This window comes from Macrotis lagotis, chromosome 2 (genome assembly GCF_037893015.1).
Source record: "Macrotis lagotis isolate mMagLag1 chromosome 2, bilby.v1.9.chrom.fasta, whole genome shotgun sequence".
Lineage (NCBI taxonomy): Eukaryota > Metazoa > Chordata > Mammalia > Peramelemorphia > Peramelidae > Macrotis > Macrotis lagotis.
In genome coordinates this window covers 73,153,332-73,173,645 of record NC_133659.1, presented here as the reverse complement: position 1 = coordinate 73,173,645, position 20,314 = coordinate 73,153,332, and the positions used below count along the sequence as shown (strand labels likewise).

The window sequence follows — 20,314 nt, the reverse complement described above, 5'->3', positions numbered from 1 at the left end:
ATTTGCTATTAGGCAGACAACTATGATCTTTTAAAACAAATGTTTCAGTCAGCGCACCCATGTAGGAATACTGGTAATTTACATATGGTGAATAAAAACTGTGTTACTGAAGATGTTCAAATACAGCTAATAAGGTTGCATTACTGATACCTTAACTTAGTAAATGACACAGATGCCTACCCTTGGAAATAGAGAAAGAGTCTGGGGCTGCTGACTTTTCTGAGTGGCTAGAGGCACCTTGGCATACCAAAAGTTGGAAGGGATTGTTCAGTTTAACCACTTTTTAAAAAAGTAGATGAGAAAACTGAATAACACTTTAAAGTTCACAAAACACTATCACAATGGAGACTCAGAACAACTGAGTTTCAAATGAGGGTGAAGGGATGTCAAGGGTCTGACCCCAGGCTCTGTCTGCAGTCCTCCAGAGGTCAAGTGACTTGATTTGGGGGATATAGCTATGCCAGTGGCAGTCGTGGCTGGAATGATCATTTTCCACTGAGAACTCAAGGGAATGCTACAAGTCATGAAAATAAGAAAAGCTGCAAACTTCAGCCTTAACGGCAAATCTCACAGGGAAATTCTATCATTTATTAGATCACAAATATTCACAATTAAATATGATCCCTCTTTCCTCAGACCATTCAGAACACTCTATTTTATATTACACTTTTAAGTTACCTATACAAAGAGTCTCAGTCAGACTAGAATCTCCTGCTCTGTTGCCAAACCCATCTTGGATTACTCCCTACTACTGGCCTTCTTCACTTCTATTCACAGGTTGCTAAATGGAAACGGAGCAAATCAGAAAACACTGGTGACTAGGATCACAACAAATTTGTGCAAGGCAATTCTTTCACATCTCCCTGATCAATCTGTTACCCAATTGCTCGCAGTATCATGCTGCCCCTTCAATCCTTCAGCAAGGACCTCGACCCCTCTGTCACAGACAAACGAGGTCAATCGCTTCTCTTTGCCAAGGCACCCTCCTACCCATTCCTCATCTCTTCTTCAGCATCTCCAGTCCCTCACTGATCTTCAATTTTTCCCTATTTTTCCTTTTCCCAACAGCTTACAAACTCACCCACAACTCCAGTCGGGACCACTAGCTCTTGGCTTTTGTCTCTGCTCCCTTTCATGGCTAACCTGATAATAACACCTGATCTCAAAAAGGCCTGAGGAATGCATGGTTGGTATGTGGCTGTCCCCTCTAGTTCTTCAATCTGCTTTCTCATTTTAAGTACTACTGCTGCTTCCTTACTGACTACAAATATAGCCATATTTCCTCCATCTTCCAATGTGAAGCCTCCTTCCCTACAAGGTGTTGTCCTCTATCTCTTCTCTCTTCTCTAGCTAAACTTCCAGAGAAAACTGTGTACAATCAATGCCTCCACTTCATGTTCTCCAACTCTTCTTACTTTCCTGCTAGTCTGACTTCTGACTGAACTGAAACTGCGCTCCAAAATTACTTATCACATGACTTTTTCCTCAACCCTCACCCTTGACCACTGTAGTATTTGATGCGGAGTGCTGCCCTTTCCTCCTCGATTTTCTCCCAAGTTTCAGCAATACAGTTCAAATCATTTTCCTCTTTGCTTCTTCCTCCAGGCCACACATGAACTGTGGGTGAATGTTCCTCAGAGCTCTGTCCTGGGCCTTTCTCTTCCTCTTCTATGAAGACGATCCTCACTTTATTTATACAGCCCTAATCTTTTTTACTGACCTTCAGCAATTTATCTCCAAATGGAAGTCTCATAAGGGTCTTAAGTTCAACATGGCCAAAACTGAACTCATTCTCTTTCCTCCTTCAAATTCTCTCTTATTCCAGACTTTCCCAGCATCTGGGACCACAAGCTAGGCATAATCTTTGCCTTCTCAATCACTCTCACTCCACCCCTTCATTCCTCCTATATCCAATGTCACAAAGTCCTGTTGCTTCCCCCTTCATAATGTCTCTAGCATTTGTTCCCTTTTCTTTTCTGACACTGCCACCATTCTGGTTTAGTTCATTTTCTACCTCACTGTCAAAAAATCTGAACATGTCAACCTCCTTAATTCAGTAGCTCATCGCCACCTCCCAGATCATATATAAAATTGCTTGATTTTTAAAGTTCTCCATAACCTATCCCCTTCCTATCTTTCTAGTCTTATTCACCCCTTCCTCATGTACTCACCAACCCCTAAATGAGCCTGCCTTGCAGCCCCCCCCAATGCCTGGAACACTCTCTCGTCTCATTTTTCCCCCGAGTTTCCAGAGTCCCACCTTCTGCAAGTCTTTCCCCATGTCCTTTACACTAATGTTGCTCTTTCCTATATCTGGTTCAGACAGAGGTGGCTGCATTCTGTCTCCCCTATTTGACTGTAAGCTCCTTGAGATCAGCACTGTCTTGCTCTTTTTGCACACTGGTTCTCCCCAAGTTATTAAGGCCCCCTAATGGCCTTTCTCAGCCCTCTTTTTCCTCATCCTCCTTCCATATGGAGCACTGTCAGCCACTCTCTCTCCTCTTCCCAGGTTCTCCTTTTACTTCTCAGTCTTGACTGGCTCTCATACCCTGGGGATCCCTCAAGGTTTGTCGCTCTGTCTGGGCCCTCTTCTGTGCTCTCATCAGTTCCTGTGGTTTCACTTACCATCTTGATGATTTCAAGATCTAGATGCCTTGCCCTATTTTTCTCTCCTGGGCTCCAAGCCACATCACCAGCAGCCTTTTGGAAATCTCAAACTAAACATATTCAAAACAGAACTCATCATCCCCCTCTTACATTGAAGGTCCCATCAATTTTCTCAAGCATCCCCACTTTGCCTCCTTGATTCTTTGCTCTCCCTTTTCCTACAGAGACAATAGGTTAGATCACCACAGTATCTCTTGTATAAATCCCTTTCTTTTTATATAGTTACCCCTAAATGGGGTCCCCCATTCTTAAATGGACTATTGCAATATCCCACTAATCGGCCGTCCTGCTCCAAATGTTTCCTACAATTCATCTTCCATTCCACGGCCAGAGGAATTTTCCTAAAGGGTTAGGTGTGCCCATGTCACTCCTTTAACTCTTAATTCTAGAGGCTCCTCCTCATGCTCATGACCTCTAAAACCAACTAGAAAACCTGTTTGGCAGTCAAAGCCCTTTCTTATCGAGCCATCTTCTACTTTCTTCTTTAAGTAAATAACCAGCAGAACCGGGTTATTTACTTAGAATATTCTACCTCTTGACTTTCCATCTCTTCCTCCCTCACCTCAGCTTCCTCTGCGGTCATCTTGCATTTTTATACTGTACATATATGATAAACACATAGGCACTTATTTCCACGTGGTCTCAGAATAATTCTGTACAGGCAGTGACCATGGTTTTGCCTTTCTTTTCTAGGCCAGCACAAAAAAAGTAGTTCATCAATGCTTGTTGACCGACATTTCATCATATTCACAAAGTAAACTGAAGTAAGGACTAGCCTTATTTATGTGCTTAAGAGGACTTTCTCCATGTTGGGTGCCTCAAAAATAAATATATGTTTATGAATGAGTGACTGGTAGATTTACTGAATGGAAAAATTTCATATGGCAAGGAATCTAACTCTACTACTTAAAATTTCAGACTCCTATTAATCATTTTCTTTTCTTTTAAAAATTTTATTTAAGGCAATGGGGGTAAAGTGACTTGCCCAAGGTCACATAGCTAGGAAATTATTAAATGTCTGAGGCTGGTTTTGAATTCAGGTACTCCTGACTCCAGGGCCAGTGCTCTATTCACTGAACCACCCAGATGCCCCCCAAATAATTCCTATGTTGTTTTTGCCATTTTAATATTCAACCCTAGTTTCTAAAATCAATGAAATTATACATATTGTCACTGTTCAGTCATTTCAGCCTAATCTAACTTTTTGTGAACCCTTTTGGGATTTTCTTTCTTTTAAAATTTTATTTATTTATGGCAATGAGGTTTTTAAGTGACCTACTCAAGGTCACACAGCTAGGCAATTATTAAGTGTCTGAGGCCTCATTTGAACTTAGCACTCTTGACTCCAAGGATGGTACTCTATCCACTGTGCCACCTAATTGCACCCCCACAATCATTTTCTATTTTAATGTGAGTCTAGAGGGACATATAAGTGGACAGACAAATTCAATTCAGAGCTTTCAAATCAGCCCTTTGTCTTACCTTTCAAAGGCAGGCCATGAAGTCTCTTCACTAAGCTCAGACCCATCACTGCTACCTAAAATCAAAAATTATTATTCTGTTTTTCAAAAAATCAAAACATGTTTTTTATTCAATTTGAATATACTCATCATGTTCATCACCACAGAGTACCTTCTAGTTCCCAGGTAGTGTGCTGAGTGCTTTACAAAAGTTTTATTAGCTCCTCATAACAAATATGGCAGGCAGTTGCTTTGATGATCACCATTTATAGGTGAAGAAATTGAGGCAGACAGATTATTATGTGACTCATCACAAAGCTAGTAAGTGTCTGAGGATGGTTTGGAAGTCAGGGCTTGCTGACTCAAGGCCCAGAGTTTCATCCACTAATCCATCCCCAATGCTTATAGAATAAGTTCTCTAATTGTGGTCATAAAATGAATACTTGCACTCATATATCTCAGTATACCTCCAAAAATAAACTATGATACTATAGGAATTTGTTAAAATATTTGCATATAGGTTTTATATAGAGAAAATATAAATGATGTAGAAAAAAATTTGGCTCACTTTCATTTTCAAACTTTTCTATTTCTGCATCAAATTCTTTATTTTCAACAACAAAATTAGAACGTTTTATATCATAACTACTATGTGAACAGTGAAAATATAAAAACAATTTTTAAAATGATCATAACTAAGTCTGTAGAACTCTTTCGTTCAAGGTCAACTGAACTAAAATCTCATAAAGAACTCCTGATGAATATATTTTGCAATGACTCTAAAGACATATTTATTACCTATTGATATCCCACTAGATAAAGTAGAGCTTTCGGCCTGTCCTCGGGATGGTGCATGGGGTTCCATGACACTGTCATCCAGTAGATGTCTTGGCCCTGCATTGGGGAATGTTGCACTCTTAAATTCTGCTGTGTTCATTTTATGAATGAAACTGGAAAGAGAAAAAAATTAGTCTTGTATTTTATTACACTTTCTTTAGGGAAATGAAGACAAAGAACATTTAAATTGTATATTATCTTGTGGTATTAATCAGACCATAACTTATTGGACTTATTCTTATAAAAAAGAAAACAGTCACATCCATAGAAAACTGTAGACGTAAACAAATAACAATAAAAGATCAGGAAAGTGGAAAAAACACTGACTTTAGTCTGCATTCAATTACACCTCTAATACTACCTATATGACCTCAAATAAGTCAATTTTCACAGGACTCAGTTTCCTCATCTGTAAAATAAATTGTAGTAGTCTCTGTGGCCCCTTTTTAGTCCTTGGCCATGATATTATAAATCTCTGGCTCTATTAAAGTCCAAGGGAACTTTTTGAAAATTGGTAATATTTATCTATAAGACAAAGCAAACAAATTTAAAAAAAGATGCCTTAGATGTTCTTCTACTTGACACTTAGATTCACTTTTATTTTGAATGATTTTATCCAAATAACTTTATAGTAGTAGTACTTAAAGGGGCTGAGGTGTAAGGGGGGGGGGCAGTGTAAATAATTAAAAATTCACAGAAAATATACCAGGCCTGAATGAGTCCAAATCCCAAAGGCAAATTTTCTGGAATAAATGAGAACTAGATTTCCTTTCCTTTTAACATTTAGCAGTAAAGTTCAAAGTCCTCCAGCCTGAGATCATAATTTAAGATGATTTGTTTGGGTTGAGAAGGAAAATGATAGGTATGAGGCTGAGATTTTCAAAAAAGCAATTTGAAATTGATGAGGGAAATATTTGCTGTGATTTTATTTGCACCAGGGTATCTGTACAAATCATTCCTTATAAAGAAATTAAAAACTGTATTGAATGCTTTTTTTAAAAAACTCTTGCTTTTTAATTGATAACACCTACCTCAAAACATACGTGCATGTAAGTAAGAAATTCTTTACCTAAATTTAGGTAAACTGACAAACTAAAAATTTTAGGCAAAAAACATGTGCAAGAAAACTAATGATCACCAAAATCCACAGAATATAAGTTCAAGTGATAAGTAATTTTAATTATCTGAAGGTTTAAAAAAATGCTAACTTATAACCAAGGCTATGGCACTTCCTGTGTCCATGTGGTATCAGATTCCTAGGTGATGGAGGGGTTTGTGGTAGCAAGGCTCCTTCTGCTGCTATGTTTTTTCTTCCACCTTGTGGAGATGCTCCTATTTCTGGACCTATGGTTTAGAGAAAAAAAAAGCCATTTCCAAGGATGTGTTTTAATAAAAACATTTCACAAGATAACATAATGATACTATTGGGCCTGATAAAACATGCAAGAATTGGTTAAAATATTGATGTCAACTGCATAACTATCCAAGGTTATCCTCTATTCTGACCTTGAACAGGTCTGTGTTCACCATACATCCCAAATGAGAAAATACAAAATACATATATTATAACAAGTATTAACAGGTGTTCTAAGCTCTTAGCTGCATTACAAACTTCAAGAGTAATTAATTAATATTTCTGGGAGCTCCTCATGCTTAATTTGTCACTTAGGTCCTAGTTGTTCCCTCTAAGGACCACTGAAGAATAATAATGGTGACAGCTCCTATCTGTATATCTAATCATTTAAAGTTTGCAAAGTATGTTACTCTCTCTCTCTCTCTCTCTCTCTCACTCATTTGAAGGTCTAAGAAAGAAGTTTTTATTTTTCCTATATCACTCTTGCTTTGACAAATCAGAAAGAAAATAAAAAGTCTATTAAGATAGGCCTGGGCATTGGGTTTATTTCTTTATTGACGATAAAAACAAGGGAAGTTCTTGGTTTTTGTTATCTTTTATGATCATCACATTATGACCATGAGGACAGCTATTTTTCTTATTTCCCAGAGTAGGAGATGGTTCTTGGAAATTAGATGCTTATTTAAGATTATACAGTTTGGAAACCCAAATCAAAGTCTGTTCCGTGCAGCCAGACTAACTGTCCTCCTTGGACTTACTAAATATTGTGGAGGCTTGCTTCTACAAGTAAGTCATGAGGGCCAAGTCTAACAGCAGAGTTCTAAGAGTCTCTTGCTTTCTTTGCTTCAGAGCCCCTATATCTTTTGGCAGTGGGACAAACCAGACAGGTGGTCTCAGTCTGGAGTCAGGAGGACCTAAATCAAAGTAGCTATATAGTGAAGACTGTGACACTCCTCAAAGATGACTGTTGGCCTCTGGTCTCTGATGTTAGCTTAGATCCTAAACCAATTCTCTGAACTTACCGTGCCTCAGTTTTCCCATTCGTAGAATGGGGACAATAACAGCTTCCTCACTCCAGAATTGTTGCACAGCTAAATACCTGTAGAGGGCTATCAAACTACTAGTCTGGACTAATAGTTCACATATAAATTAATGTTGGTCTTTTTCAATTACATTAGAGACAAGATGAAAAACTGATTAGAAAATAACTTGAGGACAACTAGGTGATGCAGTGGATAAAGCACCAGCCCTAGATTCAGGAGGACCTGAGTTCAAATTTGACCTCAGACACTTAATAATTGCTTAGCTGTGTGACCTTGAGCTAGTCACTTAACCCCATTGCCTTAAATACATACAAAATAAAAGAAAATAACTTGGGTCTATTTACATCTCTGTATCAAAACTTAAAGCTGGGGGGAAAAAATCCTAGGCTGTTCAAAACACTGCTATTACTGACATTTAACAGTACATGCTTTGAAAATGTTATGAATTTTGAAAGGAGAGAGGCAGGACTCTTCTTTCATTAAGCAAGCACTTTAAACAAGACACCACCTGGATGATATGACCACAAGATGTTGGCTTGCCATGTTTCTTGATCTGAGAAGAGAATTTACATCACAAATTACAAATGTCCAGGGCTCTTGTGCTTCCAGCACCTCCCTTCCTTACCTAAGCTTCTCTTTCATCACTTACTTTGCCTCTAAGGCTTTCTCCATCTTCAATCAAATGATGAGAGTTGCCAAAGGAGTCAAGAACCCTGGATGCTGTGCCAGTCTTTCAGTTCCTCCCATATAATCTTTTTTTTTTGTTTTTTTGCAAAGCAAACAGGGTTAAGTGGTTTGCCCAAGGCCACACAGCTAGGTAATTAGTAAGTGTCTGAGACTGTATTTGAACCCAGGTACTCCTGACTCCAGGGCTGGTGCTTTATCCACTGTGCCACCTAGCCGCCCCTCTCCCATATAATCTTTGAAGGATTCTCTACCTTCTCTGGGTCCCAGTTGTGTCACCCACCTAGGGCTGCACTAATGGTCTGTTTCTAGCAACAGTCAGCGACATTCATTTTCCAGGCTACTAGGAGAATGAGACAAATAGATGGAGAGCTGGCCTCAGGAAGACCTGACCCCAAGGCCTGGGACAGGCACTGGTGGTGAGATCAAGGCGCTCAAGAAGCTCTTTGGGTGAATCTGCATGGACAAGGTGGGGAAAAATCTCACTAGAAAGTTCTCAATACCAATAAAATCAAAGGCCCAAGCAACAACAAAACCTTCCATATAATTTAAGAAAAAAAAAATTCTTAATACCAGGGCACTTTGAAAATTCAGAGGTATGAGTTCTCCTTAAGGATGCTTCAATAAAAAAAAAAAGTAGAACCCATTTTTCTCTCCAAGTAGAGTACTGAGCAGGGTTAAATTGGAAGGGTTCAGAAGGGTGAAAGACTCAAAATCAAACTCTATGTACTTTTAGAAAAACAAATCAGATCCTATCCTAACCAAAAATAAATTATTTAGGATACTCTGAGCCCTCTTGCTAAGATACCTTACATTTTCTGCACAGTATTCCAGGGTCTCTTGTACTTATTTTTAAAATTACGAATAATAGCCACACAAGGGATTAGTAACTCTGAAGTCTGACTTATTTTAATTAGATACTTTATGTTTTATGATCATGTAACAAAATGTATCTAGTACATGGAGGTTAATATAAGTAAAGAATTATAAAACTCTAATCACTGAATTTGCAATTCAAGTTCAGCATTATGCAAATAAGAGTAATTTCATTATCTCAAGGAAATCACTAACTGGAATTCAGGAGGCAAGTTCCAGTGAGTTACTCAAGTCACAGAGATCTGAAGTGATTTCCCCAGGAAGACGAAGATAGTAAGCATCTAAGGTGGGATTTGAACTCAGTTCTTACAAATAAGCCCAGCACACACTATCCATTATACTAGGCTGCTATTTGTAGATCATGATTACTCTGTATGTTTTTTTTTAGGATACTAAAATTAAGTCTGCATACTAGCATTCCATAATTATTAAATGGAATTGGAAGAATCAGAATGATAGGTGATTTCTCTAGACATTTCTGTGGTCTTAACTGAAGGCTCCTAAAATATTTTCTTATGTATGTTTTGTCTCTTCTACTAATTACAAATTCAGAACAATACTGGTCTATGGCTAACAATCAAAACTTTGTTAAAAAAAAAACTAAGCATAAATATTAGCACTGCATATGGACTATAACTATAACCATATATACAACTTGCAAATTATTATCTTCTAATAAAGAACTATTTTATTAAGAGATAATTTTATTTCATTTCTTGATGATGAAAAATTGGACATTACCTACTAAATCTTCTCTGGAAGCAGCAGAACGTGGTGTGCTTGTTCCTGGCTCTATCTTTAATGAAAGCCTATATTTAAAGAAGAAACCAACAAAATTCACATAAAACTACTATAAATGACTTTAAAAGCTGAACATATTAAATAAACTTTTAATGTCTCATTTCTAGAGATAGTTTTACAAAATAATTTCAACAACTTACTTCTCCAATAAATTACACAGAAAAACACACACACACACACACGCAAAAGCCAAACCCTTAATTTTCTTTTTTCTCTTTTTTTTTAAATTTAAGGCGATGGGGTTACGTGACTTGTCCAAGGCCACACAGCTAGGTAATTATTAAGTGTCTGAGACTGGATTTGAACTCAGGTACTCCTGACTCCAGGGCTGGTGCTCTATCCACTGTGCAACCTAGCTGCCCCCAAAACCCTTACTTTTCTCAATGACATAAGTTAGGCCAACAGTTCTTAAAAGTGATCCTCATGAAGAAAAATTGTCACCAGGAAGGCAAAAAAACCCAACAACAAAAAGAGCAAAAACCACCTTTATAGAAAATATCAGTCAGGAAAGGAAATATTTCTGCCTTTTGTTTTGGGATGCTTGGCAGATATATGGTTGTCTATCAGCTCACCATGTCTTTTCATAGTGTTTCAATGTGAAGCATTATTATTTTGAAAAAAGTGGTCTCTAAATTGTTTCAAGTTAGTTTTTGTCTTTTTTTTAGAACTACTAGTTTCATTACTTTCTGTTCAGCATAGAAGTGCTCAGTTTAAAAAAATCTTCTATTCAATATCAATATTTTAAATTCATTTTAGTATATTGCTAACAATAAAAAAGGGACCTCCAGGTTTGGATTCTTGAGGTTTTTGATAAATCCTACCATGTAGTAAACATTTGAGTTCAGCTTGGAGTGAAACTGAAGTTTCAGAGAGGAAAACATTCTGCTATGTCAGTAAGCTTTTCCCTTTAAGTTAAACTGTAGGCCTCTAGCTGGCACAGAGAATCCAACACTGGGCCTGGAAGATCCAAATTCAAATCCTAGCCAAGTTGTGTGATCCTGGGCAAGTCACTGTTTATCACAATTTCATCTACTATAAAAAATGGAAATAAAAGCATTTACTTCAGATTGTTTTAAGGATAAAATGAGATAGTATTTTATAAACTGCTTCTCAAACTCCTTAACACATATAAGGTGTTATGTAAATGCTAACTATGATGACATTTATGCCACGAATAGCTACTTTTTGAAGAATTCTATCAAATGGAAATCTTAATCAATTTGTGTTTCTATACTCTGCTGGTAAAACAGTATTCAGATATTCTTTTTTCCTGTATAAAATGGGAATATAAAGTATGCCATTGAATTATTTAAAAATCTTAAAAATCATATATGGGAAATTTAAAAAGAACACTTGAATAACCACTTTACTGCATTTTTTAAATTAACCAATGCTAATAATAAAGAAGCAACAGTAACTAGCACTGGTGAATGAGATTCCAGGCAGGATAGCTAAATAACAGCCCTTCCACATGGTTGGGTCTAGTTGATTGTTCTCAATAGGGCCTAGGACTGTAGGCTACATTAAAACTATCCTTTTGTAGAGAAATAGTAGGAAATGAAATCTCATAGGAGGAATCTAATGAGGAAAAATGGGAATCATTTCTTAAGTAAAGAATATTCATCTGTGTATTTTACCCAAAAGAGGATAACTGGTGGCAAAGTAGTAAACAAAAGTATCTCTAAGATAAGGTTTCGATTTTTCATCTCCATGATGTCAATCAACATGCATAAGATCTACTTCAATGCAGATTTTAAACCTTGGAAAGCATCTCTAGAGTACTCAAAGACTTGTGTTTAAGCTAAAAATGCCTAACTTCTCTGAAACTGAATTTTACAAGTAACTATTATTTAGTCCCCTAAGTGCAAAAATCCTTTTATTTAAACCATTTCATATGGAAATAATTTTAAAATGCATTAAATATTTCTGTGCTTTATGAAGAGAATATATTAAGTATCATTAATTTTTGTGTACAAAATGACTCAGTCCACCTCCTTCATTTTACAGATAAGGAAACTGAGGCCCAGGGGAATGAAGGACTTACCCAGGATCACATAGTTATCATGTGTTTGAGCGAAATCTAAACCTTTCAAAATATATGAATAAATGTCAGACTAATATGACTTTTGACTTCACAGTTATACTTTTTATAGTATTTTCTCCCATCTGTTAGCTGACATTTCTTACTGATGTCAATGTGGACAAAAATGGAGGTCATTTGCCAAGAGCTACCCTCTTTCCTCTCTTTCTCATCTCAATATCACTTAGATACATTTGCTTTCTATTTCTTCCCTTTTTCCATCAAAAGAAGATCTGGCCTTTCCCCTTCCCCTCAAGTTACTTCTTTTTTTAGTTTTTGCAAGGCAATGGGGTTAAGTGGCTTGCCCAAGGCCACACAGCTAGGTAATTATTAAGTGTCTGAGGCCGCATTTGAACTCAGGTACTCCTGACTCCAGGGCCGGTGCTCTACCCACTGTACCACCTAGCCGCCTCTTCACATTATTCTTGATCCCTCTTTTTCATACTCTCCAACAGATATCCTCACTAACATTCCACCTACTTTCTAATCATAAATCTTCTCCTATCTATTGTAGTGCTGCCTACAAATATAATTCATATCTCTTCCATTCTTAAAAACACCTTTCTTTTCTACTCAGGTAAACTCCTTGAGAATGTTGTTACTACTAAGTGACCCTACTTCCTCTCTTCTTATTCTTGATTCTCTTCAATCTGGTTTCCAGCTTCACTATTCAACTGAAACTGTTCTTTACAAAGTTACCAATGATCATAGTGGATATCTTCCTTTTCAGGAGCCTTGTTCTCTTTGACCAGCTTGAACCCTGTTAATCATTTCTCCTCACTGATTTTCATGACCCTGGTTGGCACTGCTTCCTCCTATCTCCTGACTGATCCTGATTCCAATCCATCTTCTACTCAGTTGCCAGTTATTTTCCTAAAGCATCCTAAGACCCCAGTCAATAAAATTCTGAGTTTTACTTCCCAGAAGTCAACTCTAATGTCCTCTATTTGGGATTTAAAGGTCTTTGCAAGCTGGCCCCTTCTCTGCACTCACTTTGAGGCTCAGTGATGATACCTTCTGGTCCTATTTGGCTGGGGGTGTGTGTGGAAAATAGGGTTGGGAGGTTTTTTGGACACTGACAAAATAAATGAAGGTTACTCCCAAGAGATTAAACCCTTATCTTTTAAACTGGCATGTATGATGTATTATTACTAGTTGACAAGATAAATATCAGTTTTTTTTCTTGTTTAACTTAAAAAACCAGTAACATTTTCTCAATGTAGAACTTTTCCTATGAGATAAGAATTTTTTTTTTTAGGTTTCTGCAAGGCAATGGGGTTAAGTGGCTTGCCCAATGCCACACAGCTAGGTAATTATTAAGTGTCTGAGGCGGGATTTGAACTTAGGTACTCCTGACACCAGGGCTAGTGCTCTATTCACTAGGCCACCTAGCTGCCCTGATAAGAATTTTTCAATATTTTCTTAACCTTAAAAAAAGGCAATAATCCTTACCTATCAAATTGAAGCACATAGTAAAATATTATGTTTCAGCCATCAATAGTAACTTGACATACTTCAGCCACTTTTACTACTGTTCAAACTGAATCATTAAGTTTTTCATTTTCAATATATCAAAACATTTTTATATAACTTCAGTACTTAAAATCAACAATAAAAACAATCAATTATGATTGGCAATATCTTAAACCATCTCAAAAATTTTAAAAGAGAGATAAAAGATTTTCTAATAAGGAATGGAGAACATTATCTTAGATTAATTTCAATAAGATTAAAGTAAATTTATGTAAAAGAAGGCAATCAGTAGTAAGTTTGCTATTCTGAAGCTACAAAAAAGTAAACCTCATATATTTAATAAAGACCAAACATACTTGTAATTATCATCTTCCACAAATTTTTGAAGTTCTTCTATATACTGAACAGAGTTCAGATATTTCTGGACATGAGGCAGCATGGGAATATCTAGGAAAAACAAGGTACTATCAATTATTTTATAATAATCCTTTAAAAGATAAGCTTAGAAACATCTAAAAATAAATTCAAGATCTATGACATCTCCATAAAAATAGGACATTTTGAAGCAAAAATATTATCTGTATTATACTTGGAAAAAACATATGGAAATTTTACTTGGGAGTAAAATATAACCAGAATCTGATTATGAACTACTGCTTACAATGGACAAAATTACAACTCTGTGTAACTAATACCATCTTTTGTCTTTGTTTTGAAAAATAATTTCATCTATCAAAGTCCTTCATATTTAAACATTTGAAAATTCTGTAAATTTAAGTTTGTGACAGATGTATTTAGAAAACGAAAAGCTTCAATGCATCTTTAAAAGTATGTATTTGTTGTACAATTTAAAATTCCTCATATAAAACATGAAACTTCAAAATACTGAATGAATTTCCTGTATAAAGTTTACTTCTACCATCCAATTTACTGAAACACTTTTGATTCATATATTTATGTTAGTATGAAAAAAAATGTAGCCTAGGATTGCATTAGCTTTTAAATCATTTTCAGATCAACTGCTCAAAATTCATTTGAAAATCTAATAAGCATACCATATATGTCTTTATATAAATCATTGAAAACAGCTAGCAGAGGCATCAATTTCAGAGCCCCAAGGGCACTCCATTTGCCAATGTTATGCCATTAGACGAAGTCATATGTTCTAGAATTGTCAACTTCAATAATGCGAAAACTAACCAAAAACCTACCATATTCACAAGATTGTTGTAAATCTGAGATTATTCGTAGGATGTTATTCATTAAATTTGATCTCTGTTCATTTTCTAGAATGCTGCCAGTTGATGGATATGCAGAATCAATATAAGTCAGATCTGACAGATAGATGCCTGAAACAATAAGATTACATTGAATATTTTCCTTACTTATAATCACAAATAGAATTTTAAAACAATATGACTTTAAAATGTTATGTAGTTTTGCTCTTTAAACTTCTCCATATTGTGAGAATAGTATCAATAATACTCTTTTGGCCCTGGTATATCACAGAATAGCATGGTGAATTCTTGAAGAGTTAGGTACTAGAGATACTGAATATAATGTATGATTACCAGGGAGTACCAACAGTAGGGAAGCACTTCAAAAGTCTTTTTCTAGTCATTACCAACAATCTATGCTATGCTCTTAATATAAGTAAAAAAAAAACAACTTCACTGACATACTATTATCTCTGAAAGTAGAATATGAACATGATATTATTTAAAGCACTAAATTTTGCTTCTTCCCACATGTAATAACTTATACAAATAGCAATATAGTGTTACCTGGAAGGACAAGTAGTTGGAAGAAAATGAAAAAAGCACATTTATAGCACTGACCTTAGAATGATAATTAGTTTCATTTAAAAACCTAACTCAATTATTCACTTTTAAATTTCTCAGTTCATGTAGACATTTATGATGTTTGAAAGATCGACAATCCACTTTTTGAAATAGCTAAGTTGAACAAGTTAGCTAGTTAGCTAGTCTTTGCTTACTCTCCAGAACGATAGTTTATGTACAGTAGTTCTAGCCATAATTTAATTTATCATTATTAACTGCTTACTTTGAGCACTATGAGAAATCTAAGAGGCAGTCCTTGCTCTGCAGATCAAAACTGGTGAGAGAGTTGGCCTTTCTGGCCTTCTCTCCCTCTGTTTCCCATAACAATCCAATCATACTCATGTACTTACAACTGAAAAGGATTTCATACCTGAAAAGACCAACTAGTGTAGTACATTCCATTTTTTGACATGAAGTTTTTCTTTGTGTCAAGCCCAAGTTTAAATCTGCCTCTTTACAACTTAGTTCTATTTACTGGGGCCAAGTAGAACAATAAGCCTTCTTGGCTTTCTAGACCTGAGAGTTAGCTCATGCCATCTTGCCTCTAAGTAGAGAGAAGTTCCCAGCCTTTATTCTGATCTAACTGAAGTCTCAGTTCTATGAATTTTTACTTTAATTACCCCAGCTTCAAGTCATCCTTTTTTTTTACTTTGATGTCTACACCATTCATTTCATGACTGTTATGAAGAATTCCCTATGTTAGTTTTTCATTTGATTGCCTTATGATATTATTTAACTTACTATATTATTACTTAACTTGTCATACATGTATATTGTCTCTCTAACAAGACCATTAAGTGCCTCTGGGATAGGGGCTATCAACTTTATTTCTTTGTGTAAGAAAAAGTAGTACCTAAAGTATTCATTTTACTCCAAGGTGGTTCAGTATCTGTTGATAGACATGAAGAGTTTATGAAACAGGTAATAGGTAATAATGCCTCTATTCTATTTCCATGGTCAACAACCAAAATTAAGCTTCTTGAAAGTAGTGACAATTTTCATCTTGTATACTCAGTACCAAGCACTTAACAAATGCCAAATGAATTTGAATTACTGATTAAGGGTCAAAATGAATAGAATAGGCAGTATTATATAGTGTTCATAAAAAAAGGAAACTGAAATAGTGTTGAGACACTGCATATGGCTTAAAACTCTGCAGGATAAGTAGGAATTAAATATTAGAAAAAGGGAGCATGTCTGGTGAGAGGCATAGGATAAATATTTGAGTTGAATTTGATTAAAAAAGTATGTTTGGATTGCAAGTCTTATTTGGATTGGTAGAAAGGTGTTATTTAAATAGCAATATTCTCTCAGCATTAGTTTCCACATCTGTGAAATAGGGATAATTAACAGTACCTACTTCATAGGGTTTTGTGAAGATTAAACGAGATTATATATGAGAAGTGCTCTGTAAAGTTTAAAGAGCTACATAAATGCTAGCTATTATTATTATTATTATTGCTACGAAAACCCTATGGATTAAGTAATGTCATAATTCCCATTTCTAGATGATAAAAATCAACCTCAAATTTGTTAAGTGATTTATTTAATCATAAAGCTAGTAAAAGAAAGGAGTGGGGGGGAATAGCATGAATCCAGGAAGGGTGAGAGATGGGATACCAAATTTTAAATGAATAATTGCAGAATTAAAAAAAAAGTACCTATATTGTATTGATGCCTAAACCAAACCCTAATCCTAAAGGTCTTAAAAAATAATCTGTTGTTTCTGGAGATGATATTCTTTCTATTTTGCTTTAAAATTTTTTTTTTATTTAAGGCAAAGGGATTAAGGACTTGCTCAAGGTCATACAGCTAGGCAATTAAGTGTCTGAGCTGGATTTGAATTCCAGTCCTGACTCCAGGGCTGGTGTTCTATCCAGTGTGCCAAGCTGTCCTCTCTCCACTTTGCAGCAAAGAGTTAAAAACAAAAGCAGAAAGCCATGAATTCAAAGACCCCCCCCCCCCGAAAATTCTCAGGTCTCTCTATGTCCTAAGAAGTGAGATTTGTTTCATTATCTGGTCCCCACAGGGCCAGGGATCATGAAAGCTGTCTTCCTTTTAGTGATCATTCCATTTTCATTGTCCACGCCCTGTTCTACCAACAAAGAAATGGAGACCCTATTGCTTCTTGATAAGGTGATAAGCTAAACTAAAGCAGAGTTCATAGAAGGAAGTATACAGACTAATTTACCAGTCAAGCAATGAAGAATTTCATAGTCAACAGAGTATTAGGTTTCTGAAAGAATTTCATTTAAATATAGAACCTAATTCTAAGCAATATTATATAGCTATATTAATGTTTCAAAAATATTAAAGTTCTTAATAAGTTTAATAACTGCTAGACTATCAACCTATTAAGCAAGTATCATAAACCATTTATTCTTTCTGTGTTGCGAGTCAAAGTATGGCCTTCAGTCTTGGCTAACAAAAAAAGGCAAGTATATCAACCTGAAAGAATCTTTCCTCTAAATGGAATTGAGTATAGTAACATTTGTTTCAGGGTTCAACTTAAAAAGACAACTTGGGCTGGTGGACTAAAATGTTAGTTTTGTAATTGCCCACTGAACCTTTCCAGTCTGTTTCCAGATGGTGCCCTTCCTTCAACCTGCACACAATCTCCCCTTGTTCAGAGCCTTTTCAGCCTCCTACTGTGTCTTCCCCCCGCCCCTTCCTCTTATACTCTTTATTTTTAAGGCCACTGGGAGGAAATCCTAAGGAGATTTTTTTCTACTCTCTTGCAACTTCTTGGTGATGTAATACGTGGGCTGAACTTTCAAAGCTGGGAGAGCAGGAGAGAAAGAAAACACTAGTCCAGGGTACTCTATACACAATCTGGGTCAGCTGCAGCTGGTTACTACTGCATTTTTGCCTGAAGCAGACACAGGAACGCCACACAATGCTTTCTCTTCTGGAATAAAAAGACATCCATACATGGAAATTTATGCTGCACTATCTAAAACTATATAGAGTGATTTTCTAATTCAATTAATCTATGTAAAGCTACAGGGAGAAGCTCTTGAATGAATCCTGGATCTAACAGTTCACTTTTTTTAAAATGCAGTTGCTACTAGAGTCACAGATGAATAAAGGCCTACATGGATAATTCAAAATTTAAAGCAAGATATAAAGGCATCAAGTTTGTCTCTGGATTCACTCTACTCAGCAAACAATAAGGTATTTCTCCTACCCCCATTTTTATTGATTAAGAAATTGTATGTTGCTATACTTTTGATTTAATGAGTACATATTATTTACAGTATGATTATTTTTCATTTTCATAGAATTCCAAAATTAATTATAAGCACAGAACATAGGAACAGAACAATCCACAATTTAATATTATTTAGAGATCAGTGGAAACAATATAAAATGACATATTACATGCTATTCAAGAAATTCATATCATTTCATGGTTGATTTTTATTAGCTATTGAGAATGAAAATTTCTATGAAAGGTGGAAGACATAATTCAAAATATAAAATTCTTTTGTTAACAACAATAAATCTGAAAATAATCTTAAATGGCTTCAGATTAAAGACATTTGGTTAAAATAAAAGTTTGTGGTCAGATGAAAAATGAGTTCATATGTATTTGGAAAAGCAAAACAATTGTTGTCTTTTACTGAAGAGGCCTGTGAGCACTAGCTTTTTCTCTATGTGCATAGTAGATACACCAAAGTGCATTTACAAGAGAGCAAGGTGACAAATCAAGGAAGAGTAAACCACTGAACAAAAGAAAATTGATAAAATGAGACCATGTACCTCAAAACTATAGTATAATTTAATATTACAAAATTTTCTAGGTTAATAGAAAGGGAGAAAACATTATATCTTTAGGAAATCAAATCCACAAAAAAATACCAGTATAACTTTAAATACTCTTGCAAATTTCAATTGTAACAATTGTTTTAAGATGAGTTACAGATGAGTAATAAGAGGAAACTGTTACAGCTGGAAGAGTCATTTAAAAAAGCATAAAGACATTAAGAAATATAAAACTAAAGCCCTCACTAAGGATGAATAGTCTCTTTGAATAAAGTATGAGATGATAGAAATATTCTGGAGGCAGAGAGCAATGACACCATGCAATAAAAACCCAGAAGTCAGAGAAGGGGGAGGGGAAGGCGATTCAAATTCTGTTTTCTTGCCTCCTATCGATAAAACAGAACAGAAAAAAATGCTCCAAAGAAAAAAATCACAACTACACCCTTGGACAGGCAGCACATTGGGAGATTAAAGTTGGGCACATGGGCTCCCTCATTATGACATACACTTCCTCACAGCCCTACTGGGTTTTCTTCAAAACATGAGTGATATTTTCCATTTCTCTTTAAGCATTTTAAAAATGCTTAGTTTTATGCATTCATTTGTTATCAATCAGTAGTAATCATTTTACTGAAATTTAGGTGTGTTAAACTCAGTTTTCATAAAACTCCATAAATGAACCAAAATTTATTGATTGACTGAATTTCAAGGTACTTACTAATGCTTTACTGACAGACTTCATAAGGCATTTATTGAACTTCTCAATTACTGAATTTGAAACAATGTGAACTTCATTAATATGTTGTCCTTAAAATAAGGACATCATTCAGATTGATTCATGTCTAAAGCATTATTTTTAGCTAGATTTATATTTTTTTTAAAATTTTTTATCAACCACATTTCTTTTTTCCAAACCTGCCACTTAGGCTAACTCTCCTGTTTGTGTTACTGGCCACAGTACTGCATTCACCCAGACACAAAACACCAACATCTTATTCCCCCCCCCTTTATCTTGATCCAAGCAATTGTTATAGCCAGTAAATTCCAAGTATCTAAAGTCCTGAACTTTTTTATTTCCCCTAATTCAATGCCTCATTATTTTATGGTATTACACAAGTTTCTCAACACATTTCTGATCATAACTCTCCTGTTCAAAAACCTTCAATGGTTGTTTCCCTCTGCCTAATGAAGTTCAAACTCCTTAGCTTGATATCCTTAGATTCTAATAACCTGGTTCCAATTTATCTTTTCCATCTATCGTGAAACACTTCACTTTATATACCCTGCAGTGCAGTTACACAGGATTTATTATTCTCTGAATAGGTCTTGCCTTTTCATATTCCTGCTCACACTGATCCCTAGGCCTGGAATGCTCTTCCTGTTGAAATCCAAATCTTTCCCATCTGTAGACACTCAACCTGATATCTCCTCCA

General features: G+C 35.6%; 2 protein-coding genes across 9 annotated transcripts in view; one reads left to right on the top strand and one right to left on the bottom strand.

Moving 5' to 3' along the window:
* RALGPS2 (Ral GEF with PH domain and SH3 binding motif 2) overlaps positions 1–20,314 on the bottom strand; it is a 227,747-nt gene that overhangs the window by 28,093 nt on the left and 179,340 nt on the right. For 7 of the 8 annotated variants that reach the window (XM_074222124.1, XM_074222125.1, XM_074222126.1 and 4 more), the window contains 6 exons: positions 14,487–14,624; positions 13,632–13,722; positions 9,663–9,730; positions 6,173–6,308; positions 4,926–5,077; positions 4,150–4,204 (listed from right to left, as the gene is read on the bottom strand). In XM_074222124.1, the coding sequence (XP_074078225.1) occupies positions 4,150–4,204; positions 4,926–5,077; positions 6,173–6,308; positions 9,663–9,730; positions 13,632–13,722; positions 14,487–14,624 (640 nt within the window). Of the gene's footprint in view, positions 1–4,149; positions 4,205–4,925; positions 5,078–6,172; positions 6,309–9,662; positions 9,731–13,631; positions 13,723–14,486; positions 14,625–20,314 lie in introns of those variants that run through there. The other variant, XR_012475605.1, reaches the window with a different exon arrangement.
* ANGPTL1 (angiopoietin like 1) overlaps positions 17,861–20,314 on the top strand; it is a 28,536-nt gene continuing 26,082 nt past the window's right edge. Inside the window, exon 1 of the mRNA XM_074222130.1 lies at positions 17,861–18,290. The gene's annotated coding sequence lies outside the window, so the exon portion shown is untranslated. The remainder of the gene's footprint in view (positions 18,291–20,314) is intronic.